This window comes from Chelmon rostratus, chromosome 3 (assembly GCF_017976325.1).
Source record: "Chelmon rostratus isolate fCheRos1 chromosome 3, fCheRos1.pri, whole genome shotgun sequence".
Taxonomy (NCBI): domain Eukaryota; kingdom Metazoa; phylum Chordata; class Actinopteri; order Chaetodontiformes; family Chaetodontidae; genus Chelmon; species Chelmon rostratus.
The window spans coordinates 14658936-14678150 of NC_055660.1; the positions used below are offsets into that span (position 1 = coordinate 14658936).

The following is a 19215-nucleotide window of genomic DNA, read 5'->3' on the forward strand; positions in this document are numbered from 1 at the left end:
CTGTTTTTCTATATGCGCAGATATACAAATGCAGAGAAACATATTAACAGTCACACACACACACAGACACTCTCTCCCACTCTCTCACACACAGTCACACACCCCACACACATAGTCAGTAGGCAGGTCATTTACCCATCATGAGTGTCGCGACCCTGAGAATCGGTGGTTAATCTATATATAGTTGGTCATCAGTGTCAATGCCATCACTCTTAATCACCACACACACACGCAGACACAGAGATGAGGATGGATGGGTCATCGCTTTATGTTAGGGTCAGACAGAGGTGAGGGGACAGTTTCCATTATCCATCTATCTGTCTGCATTTTGGGAGAGTGATACAGAGCAGGCTCAACCAGATTGTTTGAGGCCACCTCAAGACTGTGTCTGCATGATCTCGGCTGATCCAAAGGACATTATATATGGTGGGGACAACTTTTAAAAAAATATATATTTTTTAATAATTTAATATAGCATGAAGGGACTGTAAAACCATTAGTGTTTTCTAATCGTATTTTGTCTATTTTACAGACCAAGAGTAATTTATGGCACATGTAAAATCAGAAGAGGTTTGGTTTGGCACTAACAGTATAAATATATCATATTAAAATGAACTTTTTTTAGGTTTCTGTTTTAATTCTAAATAATTTCATCAGGGTCACAGCCTCCAATGATGAATCAAATGGTTATCATATGGTAAAAAAAAACATGCATATTTGCAAAAACAAATATCTATTACATTTATGTTATGGTGATACTGTGACCTTTATATCTGTTTGACCGTTTTGATTTGCCCTGCAGCTTCAAGGTCTTGCTTTTTAGAAGTTCCTCAAGAGAGTTTGCACAGAGAATAAAAAGCAACACCCAGATATTGCTTTGTCACTTCAGTCTCCTCTTCTCTTTATGTTTTCAACTTGTGTACACTGTGTGTGTGTGTGTGTGTGTTAAGAACACTGGGAGTCGGTACGTACGTGTGTTGAGATGATCACAGTTCTTATTGTTGTGGGTATCTGGGGACAAGAGGCTTTATGTTAGCCATGGTCTATGCAATGCCACTGTGTGTGCGTGTGTGTGTGCAATGTGTATGATGTGTAGGTGAGTGTGTATTTGTGAAGGTGAGAGAGGAGAGATGAAGAGAAAGAGCAAGCTGATCCTGTGGTTATAGACTGTTGGACTTGGTTGTACAGTAAATCCCTGTCTTTGTAAACAGATCAATAAACTCTCAGCTGTAGGTGTGTTTCTGTATGTGTGTGTGTGTGTGTGTGTGTGTGTGTGTGTGTGTGTTCATACTAAAGCTTCATTGCTCTTTGTTATGAAGAAGGGGCAGTGTGTTGGAAATGTAGCAGGATATAAGAAACAGATTGATCACAGCTGTAAGCAACATCCAGCACTACACTACTCACATTGTATCTAACAGGAAACGTCATGATTTGTTCTTTTTGTTCTCTTTTATTCTCTCTCCACTTCCTGCCTCTGCCCAGACATCAGATTATACGACCATGGCCTCACTAACTGGTGGACTGGACGAGATGAAGAACAGTTTGGCCAATCCTGGTACAGGGGCGGAGTTAGGAGCCAGCGTGTCCGGTCCACAGTCCTATTCACTTGTACCAGGTAAGAAAGACATCCGACTAATAACTGCGTTACTGCTCTGAAATTGTGTTTTTGTTATCTGATTAAAAACGAAATCTAATTATATGAAGAAGAGACACAAAATTAGATGGTCCAGAAAAGAGATTTCTAATGTCTTGACACCAGAAATTCAACAGTATGCATTTTGAGCCCCGCAGCATTAGTTTCATGCCCTGTGCGGTTACATTTGAGCTACATTAATTTTTACTAAATTCCCATGAAAACTTAAAACGATCCAGCAGCACAATAAGCTTCTTTTTGCATCGGAACAACAACCAATCATGAAACACAGAGGAGTCGGATATTGGGTGAGAATGTGAAATTGTAAAATGGTCATGCAACAAAAGAATGCTAAAATGCTAATTTGGAGCTAGTGGATGCTGATCTTTCTATCTACAGGGGCTGATGTGACATTTTTTTTGTTCTTGTGTGATCACAACTAATTCCATATCACTATAAGGAAGAGACAAAATCAAATCAAGCCCGGTGCACAGGTCTGACCTCAGCATTACAGATAAAACATACAGTAATTGGTATTCCAAACACAGTGAGCCAAACGCCTTTTAAGTCAACCTCAGGAGCGAAGGAGGCTACATGAAGTCTAAGTGATCCTGTTTAAAGAGCTCAGTGCTTTGGATCTCAGGAGAGGTGAGACGCCCACAGGAAAGGGGGGAAAAGAAAGGTGGGAAGCACAGAGGAAAAGTGAGAGCCTCGTCTCTTCCTCTGTCTCCATTTAGGGGCACTGGGAGAGGCAGCGGTTAATTAAGAGCAAACCAGGGAGCACTTGGACAAGGCTTCAACGTTCCCATCTGTAATGAGGGGAATCATAGAGCTGGGGATTTGGGATATCTGGGAAAGGGCTCTTTTTTGCCCTCTGAAACCACTGAGGAATATTACCTGCTCAAGCCAGGAGAGAGAGAGAGAGAGACATAGACAGAGAGAAAAGGAGAGAGAGATAAAATTTCCATTTCTGCTTATGCATGCAAACACACACATTCATATTCACACATACACCCTCTGAATATTATGCATGCATTTCCTTGCCTGTCTTTTCCCTCAGAATAGAGCTCCCTCTAGGGGATCAGACGTCTGTGTGTTTGACGCAATGTTATTGCATCCTTGAAGTGCTGATACTCCGGACACACGCTGTAGAGCAACATTTACACATTCAATCTTCATTTCTGATGCCTTTCCAAATCTGTAGGGCATTTTCCTTTTCCCCTCAACTCAGCCTAGTCCACTCGAGTGCAAAGGGACACACTGTTCGCCCTCCGTTCCCTCCAGGTTTGACATATGTTGCTCTGATGGCTGTTTGATGTGGAGGAGTCAGATAGTAGCACACAGTCAAAGAGAAAGAGAGGCAGAGGATGCGTGTTCATCTGTAGCTGCAAGTGAGCGCGGAGGAGACTTGTACTTCTACGTTGACCTCTACGGCAAAGCTGTGGAGAACAGATACATCAACACAACTGGCATACATATGCACAAATACAGCGCGTGCACAGACACAGAAACACAAACACACGCGCCTCAGAGGATCTGGCCCTGTCTGCCCCCTCTAAGTTGGGCTGCAGAGAGTCCATCTCTCCTCGCCTCCACCCTCTCCTCCCTCTCCTGCTTGCCCTGTGCACTGACCCTGAGCGGATGAGTAGCCCGTCTGCACTAATGCCTCGCTGTCGCGTCAAACACAGAGAAAAACTTTACTACACTGAGACAGGAGAGAGGAGGCGGACAGGGACACAGGAGGCTGGACTAGAGAGGGGATCTGTGAGAGAGAAACACAAGTAGAGCAGGAGTTGAAGTGGCAAATATTAAGTGAGGAGGGCAGAGATATGAGAGGATGAGATGTCGGTGCCTCGATTGATTAGTGACCACACATGTTTCTCTTTGCTGACTCTGCTTCCTCATATTAACTCCATTTCTATTTTTCCACTAAAGATGTTCAACTACTTGGGTCCAGACTGCAATATCTCAGTTTTATACAGGCATTCATGGTTTCAGAGGATGGATCCTAATGACTTTGCTGATCCTCTGGCTTTACCTCTAGCCACCGCCACCAGCAGGTTGCCATTTCTGGTTATGAGTGAAATATCTCAACAATTTTTACATGGATAATCCCCCCTTTGGTCCCCTCACTTTTTCATACAGCGGCACTATATATATTATATTTCTATCTTTAGAAATAGCTTTATCATTGTGACCATGTTAGCTTAAATCTAAATACAGCTTCACGAGCCGCTAGCACAACTGACTGGCACAGACTGATTTGATCTGAGCAGGAAATTTTATGGTTCAGAAATAAACATGTTGTTTCACTCTGGTGGATGGTGGCGTTTTTAAAATTACGTCAAATATCTTTAACGTTTCTGTTCTGCAATCATTTCTTCTGTTATTGAATACATATACACCAATTTCAATATATTTACAATAAACTAATACATCACCACAGCCAATTTATCAGCCTTGTTCTATTCCCTTATGGTGGTAACTAAATACAATACTATACTTTATCTTAACATGTTTGTTTGTCAGATAGTTCATTTTCAAAAGATTTTACATCCAAAAAATATATTACATTCAACATTAAATTGCTGAGTACGTTAATTCATCAGTAACATTAATCCAGCAATAAAATATAGGATGAAATTCCGCATAATTAATATGGTTGTGTTGCATACTTGACTGAATTAAGCTGATGATGCTTACAGTATGGACCTTTACGTTGACATGTTTGAAAGCAGGACTTTTACTTGTAATGGAGTATATTTACATCTTGGTATTACTTTTTTTCAGCCTCTGCTGTTGTCCTCTTCCTCCACGCATACCTCCTCGTTTTGTTTTTGTCTTCTCTGTTCTCTCTGTCTTGTTTCACACCATCGACCTCTTCTCCTTGTCTTTTATGTTCTCTTCTCCATTTCCCATCTCCTCCTCCACCTCCTCCTCCTCCTGCCCTCAGTTAGTTAGTGGTGGTTAAGTGGAGGGGAAGTGAATGGGATTGATGGTGTTAGCATCTGAGCTGTTTATGATGATGATAAATGTGTGTGTGCAGGGGGGAGGAGGAGGGTGTTGACGCACGTGTGCGTGCGTGCGTGTACTTGTGTGTGTGTGTGTATGATGATGATGAATGGAGGGCTCCCTCTCCACGCACTCTCAATGTCTACTGCGTGCAAACATAGAGAAATGATTTGGGCCGACACACTGTCATGTAGTCTAATGCAGTTATATATCCAATCCACCAAGTGACAGACAGAGGAAGGAGGGGGGAGATGGTGGTAACGAGAGAAGGGGGAGTTGGTAAATTAATAGATGTCAGCGGATGGAAAACAAGGAGGAAAGAAACAAAAGAAAGAGGGACGTCCTAAATGTGCTCCTGTAGGAATTTTTCAGTAAAGATCCTGAATTATTCTTCAAGGTGATATTTGTAGCATTTTAACAACAGTGAAATATTGCTTTGTTAATTTTGAATATTTCTTAGAATTACTGAGGAGTGGAGGGACGGGATGGAAAGAAACAACTGCACAAATGTTAAAATTCTGTCAAAGTAACACATCTCTTTAAAGGTCAAGTGTAAAAATTTGAAACAGCACAGTGAAGGACAGGACTTCCATCCCATAATAATAATAAAAGCCATCTCATTATGTAAAACTTTCATTTGGTGCTGCAACGATTAGCCAAATTAATCGATTAGCTGATGGACTGAAGAACAACAGTAACAATGGTGAGAATTTTGATAATCTGCTAATCATCTGAATCATTTTGTAAGCAAAAATGGCAAAACGTCACCTCAAATGTGAATATTATCTGGTTTCTTTCATTTTTAATAAAGAAAGGTAAATCTCTTTGGGTTTTGGACTTTTGTTTGCGCACAACAAGATATTTGAAGACATCATCTTGTACTAGGGTCACTAAATTAACTGATAATGAAAATAATTGCCAATTCTAACCATAAACGGAATCGTTCTTCTTTACAAGATAGGACAATAACAACTTAAAGGAAAATGTGCAAAGAGCATGCAGGACTAATAGAGCTAGAAGGTAGAAATATGATGACAATAACAGGGTTGACAATGATGATAATATTAATAGCAGTAAGTATTGATGACAACAAATGTTTGTGTGTGTGTCTGTGTGTGTGTCTGTATGTGTGTCTGTGTGTGTTTACAGGTCGAGACCTAGCCAGCACCACTCTGCCAGGCTACCCTCCTCACGTTCCTCCTACTGGACAGGGCAGCTACTCCACCCCCTCCCTCACTGGCATGGTACCTGGTGAGTTTATACACACAAACACACACACACACAAACAGTGTCAACTTTTCTCATAACCAAAAAAAGTGCCATTGTACTTTGCTTTCCATTATGGTAATAAATTATGCCACCCGTCATCAGAGCAGATCTGTAACTGTACCTTCATATCTGTATGAATTCCCACTAGATGTGTGAGTGTGTTTGTGTGTAAATGTGTGTGCGTCTTCAGGGGATGCACTTAGCTTTGCCACTTTCTCCTTCTTGTCCGTCTACACTATGGCTGACAGTGATCCCGGGGGGGTTGGCGTGTGTGTGTGTGTGTGTGTGTGTACATTTGTGTGCACGTATATATGTGTGTGTTTGTGTGTGTGTGTGTGTGTGTGTGTGTCTCTGTGTATCATTAGAAACCAGCCACAGTAGCACAGCTGTCCCTCCTCAACATTAGTAATTTGTTTTTAATGAGAATCACCAGTGACCCACGACTAATTCATTCATTCCCTTCCACTCCGCCTTCTACACTGCTTTTGTGTTTCAATCCTGGACCAGCGTTCTTCTTCTTCTCTCTCTCTCTCAGCGTGGCTCTCTTGTAGCCTTTTGCAGTGGTGGTTGTGGTCAGTGTGAAGTGCATAGCAGTGAAATAAAGGTAGAAACACAAAAGCAACAATGGCAATGAAACAAAGTCAAAACAATGTTGTTTACAAGTTCTTGTCTCTGTGTATTCCCAATCATTCAGTCTGTGACACACACACACACACACACACACACACACTCGTGGGTTGACAAGCACACACACACACAGTCTCAATGGACATGTAGGAACAGCACGTCTAAAGATGGGTAACCCTGTCGCCCTGTCCCCCTGCGCTCACCCCGTCCTGTCCTCAGGTTTGACAGCATATTTGTGTGTGTGTGTGTGTGTGTCTATGTGTGTATGTGTGTTTGTGTGTTTTGGTTGGTGTATGTTTACGTGTGTGCTGGCATGCGGTTGTTTGTGTGCATGTGTATGTTTGTTTTTGACAGTGTGTGTGTGTGTGTGTTTGTGTGTGTGCGACCTTGACACTGAGCTACACAAGGGAGACCCCTGAGCCTCCTCTCCCCTCCTTCCAACCCCCCCCCCCTCCCTCCCTTCGTCTCCTAAACAACCTGACACGTTGCCGTCACTACGGTGATGACAAGGGGAGGATGTTCGCACCCAGGGATGCCATGGAGACCGCATCCCGACCCCACCTGACAGACGCAGCTAAACATACATACACATAAGCACACACACAAAGGGTGGTTGCGAGAAAGAAAACTTGTACATCCAAACACACACACACACAAACACACAAGCACACACAGTCTCGACATCTAAATTCTTCTCAGTGAATATTTGAAGCTGCCTGAATCCGCGAGCTGACTGGAAAGAGTGGAGGAGATAATCTCACAACTTTGCTTCTCCAGCTTCGCCATGTTTTATCTCAGCACTTCTCAGGCAAATTATCCTCCTTTTTGTCCGCTCTGTCTAATATCATACCTTCATTAAGCAAGCAACTCTCTTCTGCTGTTCTTCTTCTCCCTCCCTGTCTCTCTCTCTGCAGCAGGGGGGCTGACACTCAGAGGGGGTGTAGAGGAGCAGTGAGGCAGAACCGACAGAACGAGAGGGAGAGAGGAGGGATGGGGGGGCGGGCGGTGTGGGGGTGGGGGGCATCAGGGTCTGTGACTGTCAGCTATGGGAGAGGGATCCCCCGGGAGGAGTGAAGGTTCAGGAGAAAAGAAAGAAAGAGCAAAAGAGTGAAAAAAAGATAGCAAGTCAGCGGAGAGATGGAGAAAAAAGAGGAGAAGAAATGGGGAAGAATGTTGTTTTGATGTGAAGGGTGACGGGTGGGCTGTAGTCAGGCAGGCCAGAGGACGAGAGAGAAAAATAAAAGAGAAGGAGTGGGAGGGGAAGACGGGAGGAAGAGTAAACCCCAGACAGTAAGTAGTAAATGAGGGAGAAAAGCTACGCTATCATCCACTGTATGGGAGGACCTCTACAGTCTCGCTGAGATCTCCAGTTCAGTCGCTCTCAACTAGTCTGCAAACCATTCCACTGAAAACAAAGGGCAGGTTAACGCTTCACTGTCAGCGAAGTCCTCCAGCCTAAATGAAAACATTCATCATTCAGTCACTGTCGTTAAAACAAGGCATCCACCACCGCTGTGGTTCTGAAGCGCTTCTGTAAGAGTGAATTTCTCCATTGTGAGATTAATAAAGTCTTAAAGTCTAAGTCTAAAAAATGACTTGGTTAAGGCTGGTACCCTGTTTCAAAGGCACGTGTTCCATTATAACATCACGCCACACCAGTGCTTTGACAGATAGCTGAATTTGCACAGCTGCAAGAGGTCCTTGCAGGCACTTAATCAAACAACTAACAACAAATTGTTGTCATTTTCCTAATGAGGCCAGTCACACGATGCATTGACAGGCACACAAGTATCCCAGATAAGTCTGGGTTTTTGGATTTTGATTTACACAACAAAAACACTCTCTCTGGTCGATCTCATCATCCATTGGTTAAGTCTTTCAGAGTGGTAACAGTCGGTACAGAAATGACAGATTACTGTTTACAGAAGAGTCAAAGACGTGCCTTTACCAACAGACAAGATCATTTGTTAGTGCCGTGTGTATGGTCCAAACCAGCATTTTCCAATGAACAATTTGGGAAACAGAAAGGATCGTCTCCACCATCCTCGTCTGTTTCTAAACATGCTCTGCTTCTGGTTTTGTGTTTTCTTTCAGGGGGAGATTTTTCCGGAAGTCCATATTCCCATCCCCAGTATTCCACATACAATGAATCGTGGAGATTTCCCAACCCCAGCTTATTAGGTAGGTGTATCCCATATCTCTGTGCCCAGTCCTGCTGACCAGAACTAGATCAATAATTATATCAATGAATTTCATTTCATTGTAGCTCACATTCCAGTTCAAGCCTCTCTAATACGCTCTTGTAATATGCTGTATCTTACATGCTCCACTGTTCAATTTTCATTATATTACATTTCTTTCTGTATTGTACTATACAGTACAATACATCACAGACATACTAATGGCTCCGTGGAAGGATTTTTTAAAAGACTGCCAATTTAGGGTGTGAATGGATTTGAAGAAAATGGAAGACAGACAGAGAGAGAGAGAGAGAGAGAGAGAGAGAGAGAGAGAGGGAGGGAGGAACAGAGTAACAGGCTTTTATCTGTATAAATCATCAGTGTTGCATTTTGGGATTTGCAGGATTTTCATGTTATGCAGTTATTGTGGAGGAAGTTGTCCTTTGTTTTTCATTTTTAATGCAGTCACCCTCACATTAACGATTACGACTGGACCAAACTGCCAGCAGCAGTGATTTTCTGGACTACAATGAGCAGGCAATATTAGCTTATATGAACTAAGTCACCTTTTAAAAGCAATGTGACATGACAGTCCCCAAAAACGTGTTCTCAGGCAACCTGGACAGGTGTGGCGGCAGAATCCAGCACCAGAAATACAGAAAAATGTCTTCGATTGAATGATCAAAACTTTTTCTTTCATGTCGCAAAGTGTTTCTTTTACTTTAGGTCCAGGGCTGGGAGATAAGACAATGTCTATCATCAGAGATTTTACCATATCAATTATACTGCGCAACCCATCCCTCTAATATCTCTGGGGGTATGAAGCCATTGCGAATAATGCTGCCAATCAATGAGCAGGACCGCTTTATATGGTATTGGATTTTTATATGGCTTGTGCATCACTGTGATGGAATACCTTGATGAGTCAGGTATTTTATCTGGTGGATTAGTCAAAAAAAAAATGTATTATATCACCATATATATCAATACCCTGATTATAGGACTCATAGTCTCAGTTAGTGCATCAGTACCACAACCAGTGAGTAACTCAATGACAAAATTCATCAATTCCATCACGTAAAATCTTCACCTGCTAAAAACCATGATTGCAAATGTGATGCTGAAATACATCCCATCACTGTCTTCATATCTCTGCATTAGTGTTTAATAGGACACATAACGCTGAGCCACAAAACAGTCAGTTTCAAAGTCAGTGTCTAGGGAGCCATTTTAGGGGTCACGTTTAAAGGTGAAACGGTCAGGGGGTGATGGTGTAAAGGTCAATAGGTGAGAAGGGTCAGCGCCGTGCTGACCTGCAGTGTGCCTCCTCCCTTTCCTCGCCTCACCTCACCTCTCGTCTCCCTCCTTCCCTCCACCCCTCTGTCCCCAGTGTTTCAGCAGGATTATGGGTCTCTCCTGGGGACGGAAATCGGCTGCTCCTCCAGTCTCTTCACCAGCCAGGCAGGACAGATGCAAGGTAGGTGGGGAAAGCAAGCAAGAAAGAAAGAAAATGAAAGAATTTGCGTGATGACTCAGGTGTGTGTACAGAAGGAGGTGGGAGGATAAGGAAAAATGATGGTAGGGAGGACGGAAGAGACTGTAAAGGAACTTCAGTATGATAACGGATGAGCAGCCACGAAATATGAGGACAAGATGCACATTAGAAGAAAGGTTTAACATTGATGGCAGGGGAACAGAGAGGCTGTGATGCAGAGGAAAGGTGGTGAAGGAAAGATGAGAGCAGAGGTGACAAATGAAAGAAAGGGGAGTTTAAAAAGAAGAGGCAAAAGGGGAGAGAGGGCGTCTGAAGTCTTGACTGAGACTAAATAGTTTGTCAGGCCGGCTTAATGCCTCACTTCCCCAAAGAGCCTTCTGAGATTACCTGGACTGTGGACAGACATAACCTGTCAACACACAGCTGGAGTGATTGATGGAAGTGACTGAGACAGGTGTGTGTGTGGAGGTGGGGTTTTTTTCTGTGTGTATTAAGGTGTGTGGGTGTGGGTTACTGTGTGTCTTTGGGGTTACAGTATTGAATTGACCTTTTCCCTGAAGAGAGAATAGACTCAAGGGATCAGCGGTAGTAGAGCTGTACTCAGTGTGTCAGCTTAGACTGTCACTTAGATGGCGTGCGCTCGCGCGTGTGTGTGTGTGTGTGTGTGTGTGTGTGTGTGTGTGTGTGTGTGTGTGTGTGTGTGTGTGACAGTGAGAGAGAGAGTGAAGGTGGGAGATGAAGAGAGGAAGAGTGTCAGAAAGTAGACTGAGTTCATTTTATTGGTTGTACACGACAAGGAGACTAATTTTTTCTGTCATTAGCTTCATCAGCTCATGTCATCTCACCCCTGCCTTTCACGACTCACATTCAAAGTAAAATATAATCTGAACAGAAAATTGAAGCCGCTCATTCCACATTTAGACAAGCTCAGGTCGTTAAAGGATAATTCAGATTTATTACAACTTCTTATTTTTTTGTCATTTTAACCATCATTCCTATCGGTAATAAAGAATTGCACTGGCCAAGTTAATTGCTCAGATCTGTGAACGTGACATAATTGCTGCAGGAGCCCAAACGGGGAAAGAAACATGAGCAGGAGCACGAGACAGTCATACAAGTTTCATACAAACTGCTTCAAGGTAGCCTATGCACATCCCAACATATGAGGTGTGCAGGGAAAAAGATGACTAATCTGTTAGCACCATATATACATCAAATGACCTACATTCCCTGTATTACATTCAAATAGTGGTTTAAAGCTGCTATAATCAATATTTTTTAAATGAACAATGGATCACACGACTATGTGCATGTGATCATCATCACATTTCTGGATTCCAGCACCTGTGAGCACATTAATCCAATAGAAATGAGGCCAAAACAAGGCCCAAGTTTTAACAAACTGGACCAATCAAGCGACAGAATTCATTTTCATTCTACATTTCACTTTTTTGGTCTCACTTAAGAGAACTGAATGAGGCATTTGCTGCTGTGTTTCTTTCCAGGGTCACCGTACTACTACAGTGCAACATCACGGGGGGCGGGCCCTGCTGCCACTGCGACAGCCTCCGCCTATGACCGCCACTGACCCCCTCCTACCAAGAGGAGGATGAGGAGAAGGAGACGAGGGAGGGAGGGACGGATAGCACCAGCACTGCTCAGTAAAAACCTGCCTACGCACGGACGGCAATGAAGATGAAGAGTTCAAATTTTTGACGTCAGTGAAGTTTGAGTTTTCTTTGATTGACACTCGAGCCGACAAACGCACTGCTGAGCTGCAACACAGACAAACTGTATGGGTATCACATTACTGTGCAGACACAGGCATGGCAGTGTCAATATCTGATTCAGAAGATTTTCTAAGCACGCAATCTGGACACTCCCATAATATAGCAAGGCTTGGTATCCCTATCATGTGTTTAACCGATCTACAAGTCCAGGACATCAGTGGAGCAGTGACTGGGCCGTATTGTGATCTTCTGGGTAAAATGTTGCGTTTGCAGGTTGGGAATATTTTTGATGAAATTATTTGAGTTGATTAGAGCAAAATCACTTTTTCAAACACACAGTCTTTTTATGCCCCGACATCAATCAATCAATTTTCTATGCCGTGCTACGGTGAAGTAAAGACAATCCAATTCTCATAACTTTAAATGACCAAAATCACCCATATCATTATCATTCTAGTCTCTCTGCTGTAGACCCAACACATTTCCCCTGGGATCACAATGCTTCATAAATGGGCTTAATCGGTTTCACAGTTGACCGTTTGCTAAGTGCCGCCCCCGTTAGTTACTGTTGCTATGCCTTTCCATCTCAGTTTACAGTGATAAATGGCAGATTTACAACCAAAACTGCAATAGTTTCGGAAACAATGAGTCCTTGATTTCGAACAGAGGTTGACAAAAACTGCTTCTAGCCAGCAACCATGAGTTTTGTCAACTGAAATAGCAACTGTCGCTGGGAGATTTCACCAGCTGAAACTAGCAAGCTCATCAAGCTAACTTAGCTTACATACCTGTTCATATACAGTATGTTTTCATTTTCAGAGTTAAGAGACAAAAGTCTGTTAGGATGAGGACTAACCAGTGCTAATCTAATTTAAATCTCGGGGAATGTTGGCTGGGGTTACCGAGCCACAAACGTGACAGCATCCAGGATACACAGTGGGTGTGCGAACCAAGACCTTGAGCTGTAACCCTACAAGCTAACGTAGTTGGTTAATGATGATCTCAGATTGGAAGCAATACTTGGATCCTACTTTAGGTAGCTAGTTTGCTGGATATGCTAATGTTTGCAACTTAAGTTAGAGCAAATGAACACATTGGCTCAGATTTACTGAGGCAGCAGCTCCTTATGCAGTCAGCTCCCGCTTCAGCTCCGTCAGAGGAGCACATCTATGACGATGCTAAGCTCAGAAAAGAAGTGCTATAGTAGTGATCTAGAAAACAAGTGCTTTTCTCCACAATATTACACGTAATATCATGATATTAGAATCTGCTGCATATCTAATTAATAATACATTGGGAGGCAACTTGTTAATAGTGAACAAAATATACACAACTGGTGAGAGAGAGAGATAGGTGGTGTTGATGTGGATATTAATGTTCAGGTAAATGACTCAACCCTTCAAACACAGCTCGTACTCCAGCCCCATGCACACTACTTCAGCTGGGACGGGCTTTAGCAAACGGTCAATTTTAGCTGTTGTAGCCAACATGACCCGAACTGCATCCTAACGTCCACATTTCCATTCAAAGTGGTCTGAACACCACTCACTGACGGACAGGCCTTTCAGCAAAGCACAGCCTAGAATCTGAGCCCTCTACTGGAAAACGAACAGCGTTCGTGTTCACATCAGACCAAATCAAATCCACCGGGGAGTGTTATTGTACAGGAAGGTGCTATCCTACCTCCCAAGCCAAGATTTAGTCCTGATCAAGAGCTATTTATAATGGAGGAGACACAGAGTAATATATTAAGCTTTTCTGCGCTGCACTCCGTGATGAGAGTGAATGCCTGTAATGATTTATAATATGTGTCACGCTGTCGTGCTAGAATAGTGATGATGATGATGATGATGATGACGATGCAGTGAAATATGAAATCTTAAAAACTTTCAATATGAAATGAAGTCTTTGTTTATAAATATGATCCGATTGCGATTTTCCTGTTTATAGTTTGTTGCCTGGTATCAGTTGACACAGGTGCCATTGAATGACACGCCATTTTTATCCGCTTCCTGAATATTAAAAAGAAGAGCCAGGAAGCAGTGGCACTCTCTCTCTCTCTCTCTCTCTCTCTCTCTCTCTCTCTCTCTCTCTCTCACTCACTCTCTTTCTATTTCTCTCTTTAAACTCCCCAAAGATGGGCCCCCCCTAGTGGATCGGCTGACTAACTACAAAAGCACAAAGAGACTCAATCATCATTTAAAGGCGCCATTTTACTTTTTTGACTTCCTTTCAGGACCATTAAGTACTTCCTCTTCTGCCCCTTTTGAGTGCTTGTCCTTGTGCTGTTTGACATCCTGAAATTGTTTCTATAAAAGCATTGCTTTCGTGAAGAAAAAAACAAAAAAACAAAATTGTTTTCTTTTTTTAATTTTGTTTGTCTCCTACATCAGTTCTGCGCTGTGACAATGTATGACACCAGGGTCGAGGCCTTACCCATCATGTACAGACAGTGTAGGACAGATTCGCCCTTGAGCGCTGATCTGAAATCAGTGTGTTATCCCTCTTAAGTGCTTGCGGGCCCACAGTGTTGATCTTGCGAGGGGGCAGCATCTTCCTAAACCTGTACGCAGCTTCCTGTCTCACTTCTGTCCATACAAGATTAGTACAGTAATCAATGAACGAGAAGAGAAGTCACAATGTCAATAGCAATTTCAATTACTCACATTTGAATTTAGATTTTAGTGATGAAGCTTTCGTTCCGATAAAAAGACTAAGAGGTGTGTGGTGTTGTTTTAGCCATTGTCTGCAAGTGTTCACTTATCTTTTGTTTGTTTGTTTGTTTTGGGTTATGTGTGGCTGCCCGTAGCGCTTCAATGCTACTGTGTAGTTTTACTAGCTAACAGATTGGAGGCACCAAATCTGCAGCGTGAGACATAAAATATAGCTATATAAACTTATACCTATTTACAATGAACAAAGCTGTTAGTTTCTCAATCTTTGTTGTTTCTGGGATTTAAAATAGTGATAGAGTGGATCCTTTTACATTTGTAGACCTTAACAGTTGTGTGCACACAACTCTAAAGAAGATTCTTATGACGGCTCGCCCGCTGTGCTGCCAGCGTGCACCACAGCAGGAGCCTTTCCTTATTTCTGTCTTTCTCTCTTGATCTTTCTGAGGCATTATTGAACCTGAACCACACCAGCTGAAAACAAGGACAGTGCCTTTAGTTTTATATGTCAACACCCCCTGACTGACCACGCATGACTAAAACAAGATTCAGCATCCCTCCCTGCAACTCCTTAAACAAAACTCTGCCTATCTGCCCATGCGAACACAGGGTTTATAGAAAGCCTTCCACAAATATGGAGCAGTCAGTACTTTCAATAGCAACTTCAGATCACAATTTACACGCTCTACCAACATTTTCATTGCACCTAGCCCTGATCCAGCACTCTATACTGGATTTACACATCACAGTTCTGCATCAATATATCCCAGAAAATTTGAGTCGCAGAGTCACTCGTAAAAACAGGGATAACGTTCAAAATACAAACTCATATGATGGAAAATCGTCAGCTGGACAACCAAACTAAATGTATTCCAAGAAAGGTCTGTCTCATTAAAGTCAATATAAGTTATGTAAAATCAGTGATGCCACACTCAGTGGTAGCCTGAACGCGTATCAATGACATTACAGTTTTGATCACTAATGTTGCTGCCCTACAGCCTGAGTGCACTGAGGGACTGTGGAGCAGCACTCCAGTCGATGAGCGAGGAGGAGTGCTGCCCAGTCCGCAACCTCTGGGCCTGATTAATGGAGCTGAAAGTGCAAAAAACTGCAGTTCCTCGAATGGCCACTTGAGGCTGCCTTCGAAAAGCGAGTCAAACCCCATAGACCACCACAGTAAAATGCCCAACTCCACAGTAGAAATAAACATGTTTAAAGCCTGGTATAAAACGTCTGGTTTCAAATTACAATGTCACTTGACCAATTATAATCTACGACACAATGCCTTGCAACCATAGAAGCCAATAACAGTGTGAGTTGAACGTACCCCCCCTTTCCTTCTCACTTGTGAAGAAGCCATGCAACTATTTCCTTCATTGCCATAAAATTTGTGCATGGTCCCCCAGAGAATTACTCTGGCGATCCGCTGATTTTATCTCTGGTGCTACAATGAGGTTATTTTCAGTCAAATGTCTCAACAACTGTTGGATAGATTGCCATGAAACTTTGTTACATACATCCATGTCCCCATCAGGATAAATTGTAATAACTTTTATCATCCTCTGACTTTTCATTTTGCACCATCATCAGGTCAAACTTTACAAGTCTTATAAGACTTTGGTTAATGCTAAACTAAGGTGGTGAACATGGTAAATATTACACCCACTAAACAGCGGCATGTAAGAACTGCCAGTGTAAGCATATTAGCATTTAGCTCAATGCAAGTACAGAGTCACAGAGCCACTAGCATGGCTGTAGACTCTCACTAAGAAGATTTCCTACCATCCACTGAGTTTATATTTTCAACATTCATCCGTGGCAGATTTCATGAGCAGGTCTCTTGCTGAAATTTAAAAGTTCTGGGAGATATCCATGCAGGACTGTGATATAAGGACCTGGATAAAGGCTAAACAGGACCCACTGGCTTGAACATGAGTGAACACTGAAAAAAAGGCAAAAAATATACAAAAAAAAAAAAAAACAACCCAAAACAAGTAAGCGATGGAAATATTACACAAATAAAATTGCTTTTTTATTCAACCAGAGCATCTTCTAAAGGAACAACACCATTTTCTCTGTCTCTCTCTCTCTCTCTCACACACACACACACACACTGCTGTAAACATGAAGAAATAGGGATTGAAAGTCATTCTCCTTGAGGAGGTGAATCCAGTCGTGCCTCCGCCAAACCAGCCAAATTCTACACCCGTTCTCCAGTGTAGCCAAGAATCCAGTGATACATTAACAGGATTATTTGTTAACTATGCATCTCATAGTGACACAGCTTGCCTTGCCATTGCTTTGACCTAATTGGTTCACATGGGGAGAGAATGAGTTCTCATTGGCCCGCAGTCGTTTCGATTGGCAGCCGTGACATTGACTGCAGCGATGAGGGGGGACCGTCGTTGTGGGTGGTACTGCGGGAAGCACGGTGGGCAGAGGCCACACACACACACACGCACAAATATAAGTACAGACACACACTCTCTCCCTCCCTTTGTCCTTTGCGGAGTGGTGATCGCCCCTCCTCTCATGCCCCTGTGTTCCCCAGGGGAGGCCAAACCTGCTGTGCCATCAGAAGCTCATCCCGTCTTTTCTCTCCCCCTCCCTCAGCCCTAATCTCATCATATCTCATGCACTCGTCTTCCCCCTCTCCCTCCTCTCCTCCCCTCCTGTAGCACTGCCACACCACCAGGATTAGACATATTAAAACTATTCTGTTGATTTCAGGCCTGTGACCTTCCTCAAAAAGTCCTCTCTCTTTCTTCAGACAGCCCCATTAATCCTTTTTTCCCCTCTCCTTTCTTACTTTTCTCTCTGACTATTCAGACGTGATGCTCACTGTCCTGTCAGAAATTCTGCATAGGAATGAAGCAGTGGTGTTTTGTGCCAAAGCGAGGTCATTTTAATGGCAATATTGCTGCCGGTATCTTTATTTGGCCAAGAATATTCTGTGAGATCCTATCACATATTCTGCTTTCACTTTGTGTTTCTGAAGCGCATTTAAAACGCACAAAAACACTAGTATCAGATCACGCCAAGACATTTCATTTCCAGCCAAGCCGCTCAGTTTACTATCCATGAAAATACAATCGCATCCTGATTTTTTTAATCCCAGCTCCGAATCAAATAGAAAACTGAAATAAATGCAAATGAGTTTTTTTCTTTATTATGATTTCTCACCGAGTGTGCACCGCCTGACTGTATCTCAATATGAATCCATGAAGATGGCTACTGCCTTCATAAAACCTGAGGGGATTTCAGCATCACATCTTGACAGCAATTAGTGGCACAATCTGTTTCATGCTTGCTGATATAACTAGGTTCTGGACAGATCTCACACTGAAGTGTTACAATGTTCTGTACATCTTAATATTATTCAACGGTGGAAGAGGGGAAATACACAGGACTCAGCCTACGAAAATCAACTGTGCTTTTTAAGCAGATGTTTCAATCAAAAAAAAAAATAGATAACATAATTTTTCACCTTACTGTGGCCTTTCGTGTAACAATCTGGAGTTTCTTTTTGTGTCCATGGCTTCCTATCTGGGGTGTTAAAGAGATCTTTATATCTGTAATGTTTTGGTAAAAAAAAAAATATGAACAAACAAAAGACAGAAAGAAATACATCAGAATGCAAAGACAGATGCAACGACGAAATTAGGTACCAATGATTCAGCTTGCTCTATTCTTCAAAATCAACGCGACAAAAAGAAAACATATCTGTAACATTCACCAAAGCCTGTGATGCCTGTTTTAAATGATAGATTCTTGTACAAAAAAAAACCATATAAAAATAGCAGAAAAGACTTACAATTACAAACACAAAATGAAGATAAGAAATGCCTTCAAATATTCTGGAGGGGAGGATTTAAAAAAAATAAAAAGAAATGCTTCTTTAAGAAAATGTGTATGTTTTTTATTCGATTTTCTAGTAGTTGCAAACAAAACTTGGTGTTTTTTCTCTTTGTGTGTTGTGTGTTGTCTTAATATTTGAATGTATTTTACTGCAGTGCGAATTTGCCAAAGATATCATATCACTTGATTTCTCTCCTTTATGTTTTTGTTTGTTTCCTGAATTGTGACCAATTTTGTTCAGAAAACTGGAAATTAATGGTGAATTTGATATTATGCTTATTTTTCATATTTCTATCGTTAATATTATTGTTATTTTATTTCCTGGGTTTGAGTTCACTGTGAAATATTAAATTGCAGTCTGCTTGACGCATCTCTTCATACTCAGTCTGTGTACCTGTCCATCCGTCCACCTGAGTGACTGTTGTTGGTGAATTATTCCATTCATGTACCTGTAATGTGAAGCTAAGAAGTAATTATTTGTAAATATTTGCCATAATTTTATTGGTCCTTCAGAATAAAAAATAATTTTTTGGAAGTTCTGTGTCAGTACTTCACTTTTGCAAACAGACACACACATTCATTGCTGGTCTAAAGGTCACATTCCTCAGCATCCAGCATCAGCCTGGACGGTTGGAGGGTGTTTGATTCTTAGCGTGACCCCGCAGCGCAGCTTTCATCCTGGGGACACAGATCTCATCTCAAGGAGTCTGTCTGGAGATGAGGGGGACACAGCCAACCC

At 42.2% G+C, this 19215-nt stretch overlaps 1 protein-coding gene across 5 annotated transcripts in view; it reads left to right on the forward strand.

Annotated features, from left to right (window-relative positions):
* pax5 (paired box 5) overlaps positions 1–18983 on the forward strand; it is a 56444-nt gene extending 37461 nt beyond the window's left edge. For all 5 annotated transcript variants that reach the window (XM_041965790.1, XM_041965792.1, XM_041965794.1 and 2 more), the window contains 5 exons: positions 1483–1615; positions 5795–5896; positions 8636–8722; positions 10112–10198; positions 11722–18983. In XM_041965790.1, coding sequence (XP_041821724.1) covers positions 1483–1615; positions 5795–5896; positions 8636–8722; positions 10112–10198; positions 11722–11804 — 492 coding nt within the window. In that variant the 3' untranslated portion in view covers positions 11805–18983. The remainder of the gene's footprint in view (positions 1–1482; positions 1616–5794; positions 5897–8635; positions 8723–10111; positions 10199–11721) is intronic.
* Positions 18984–19215: the final 232 nt, after the last annotated feature.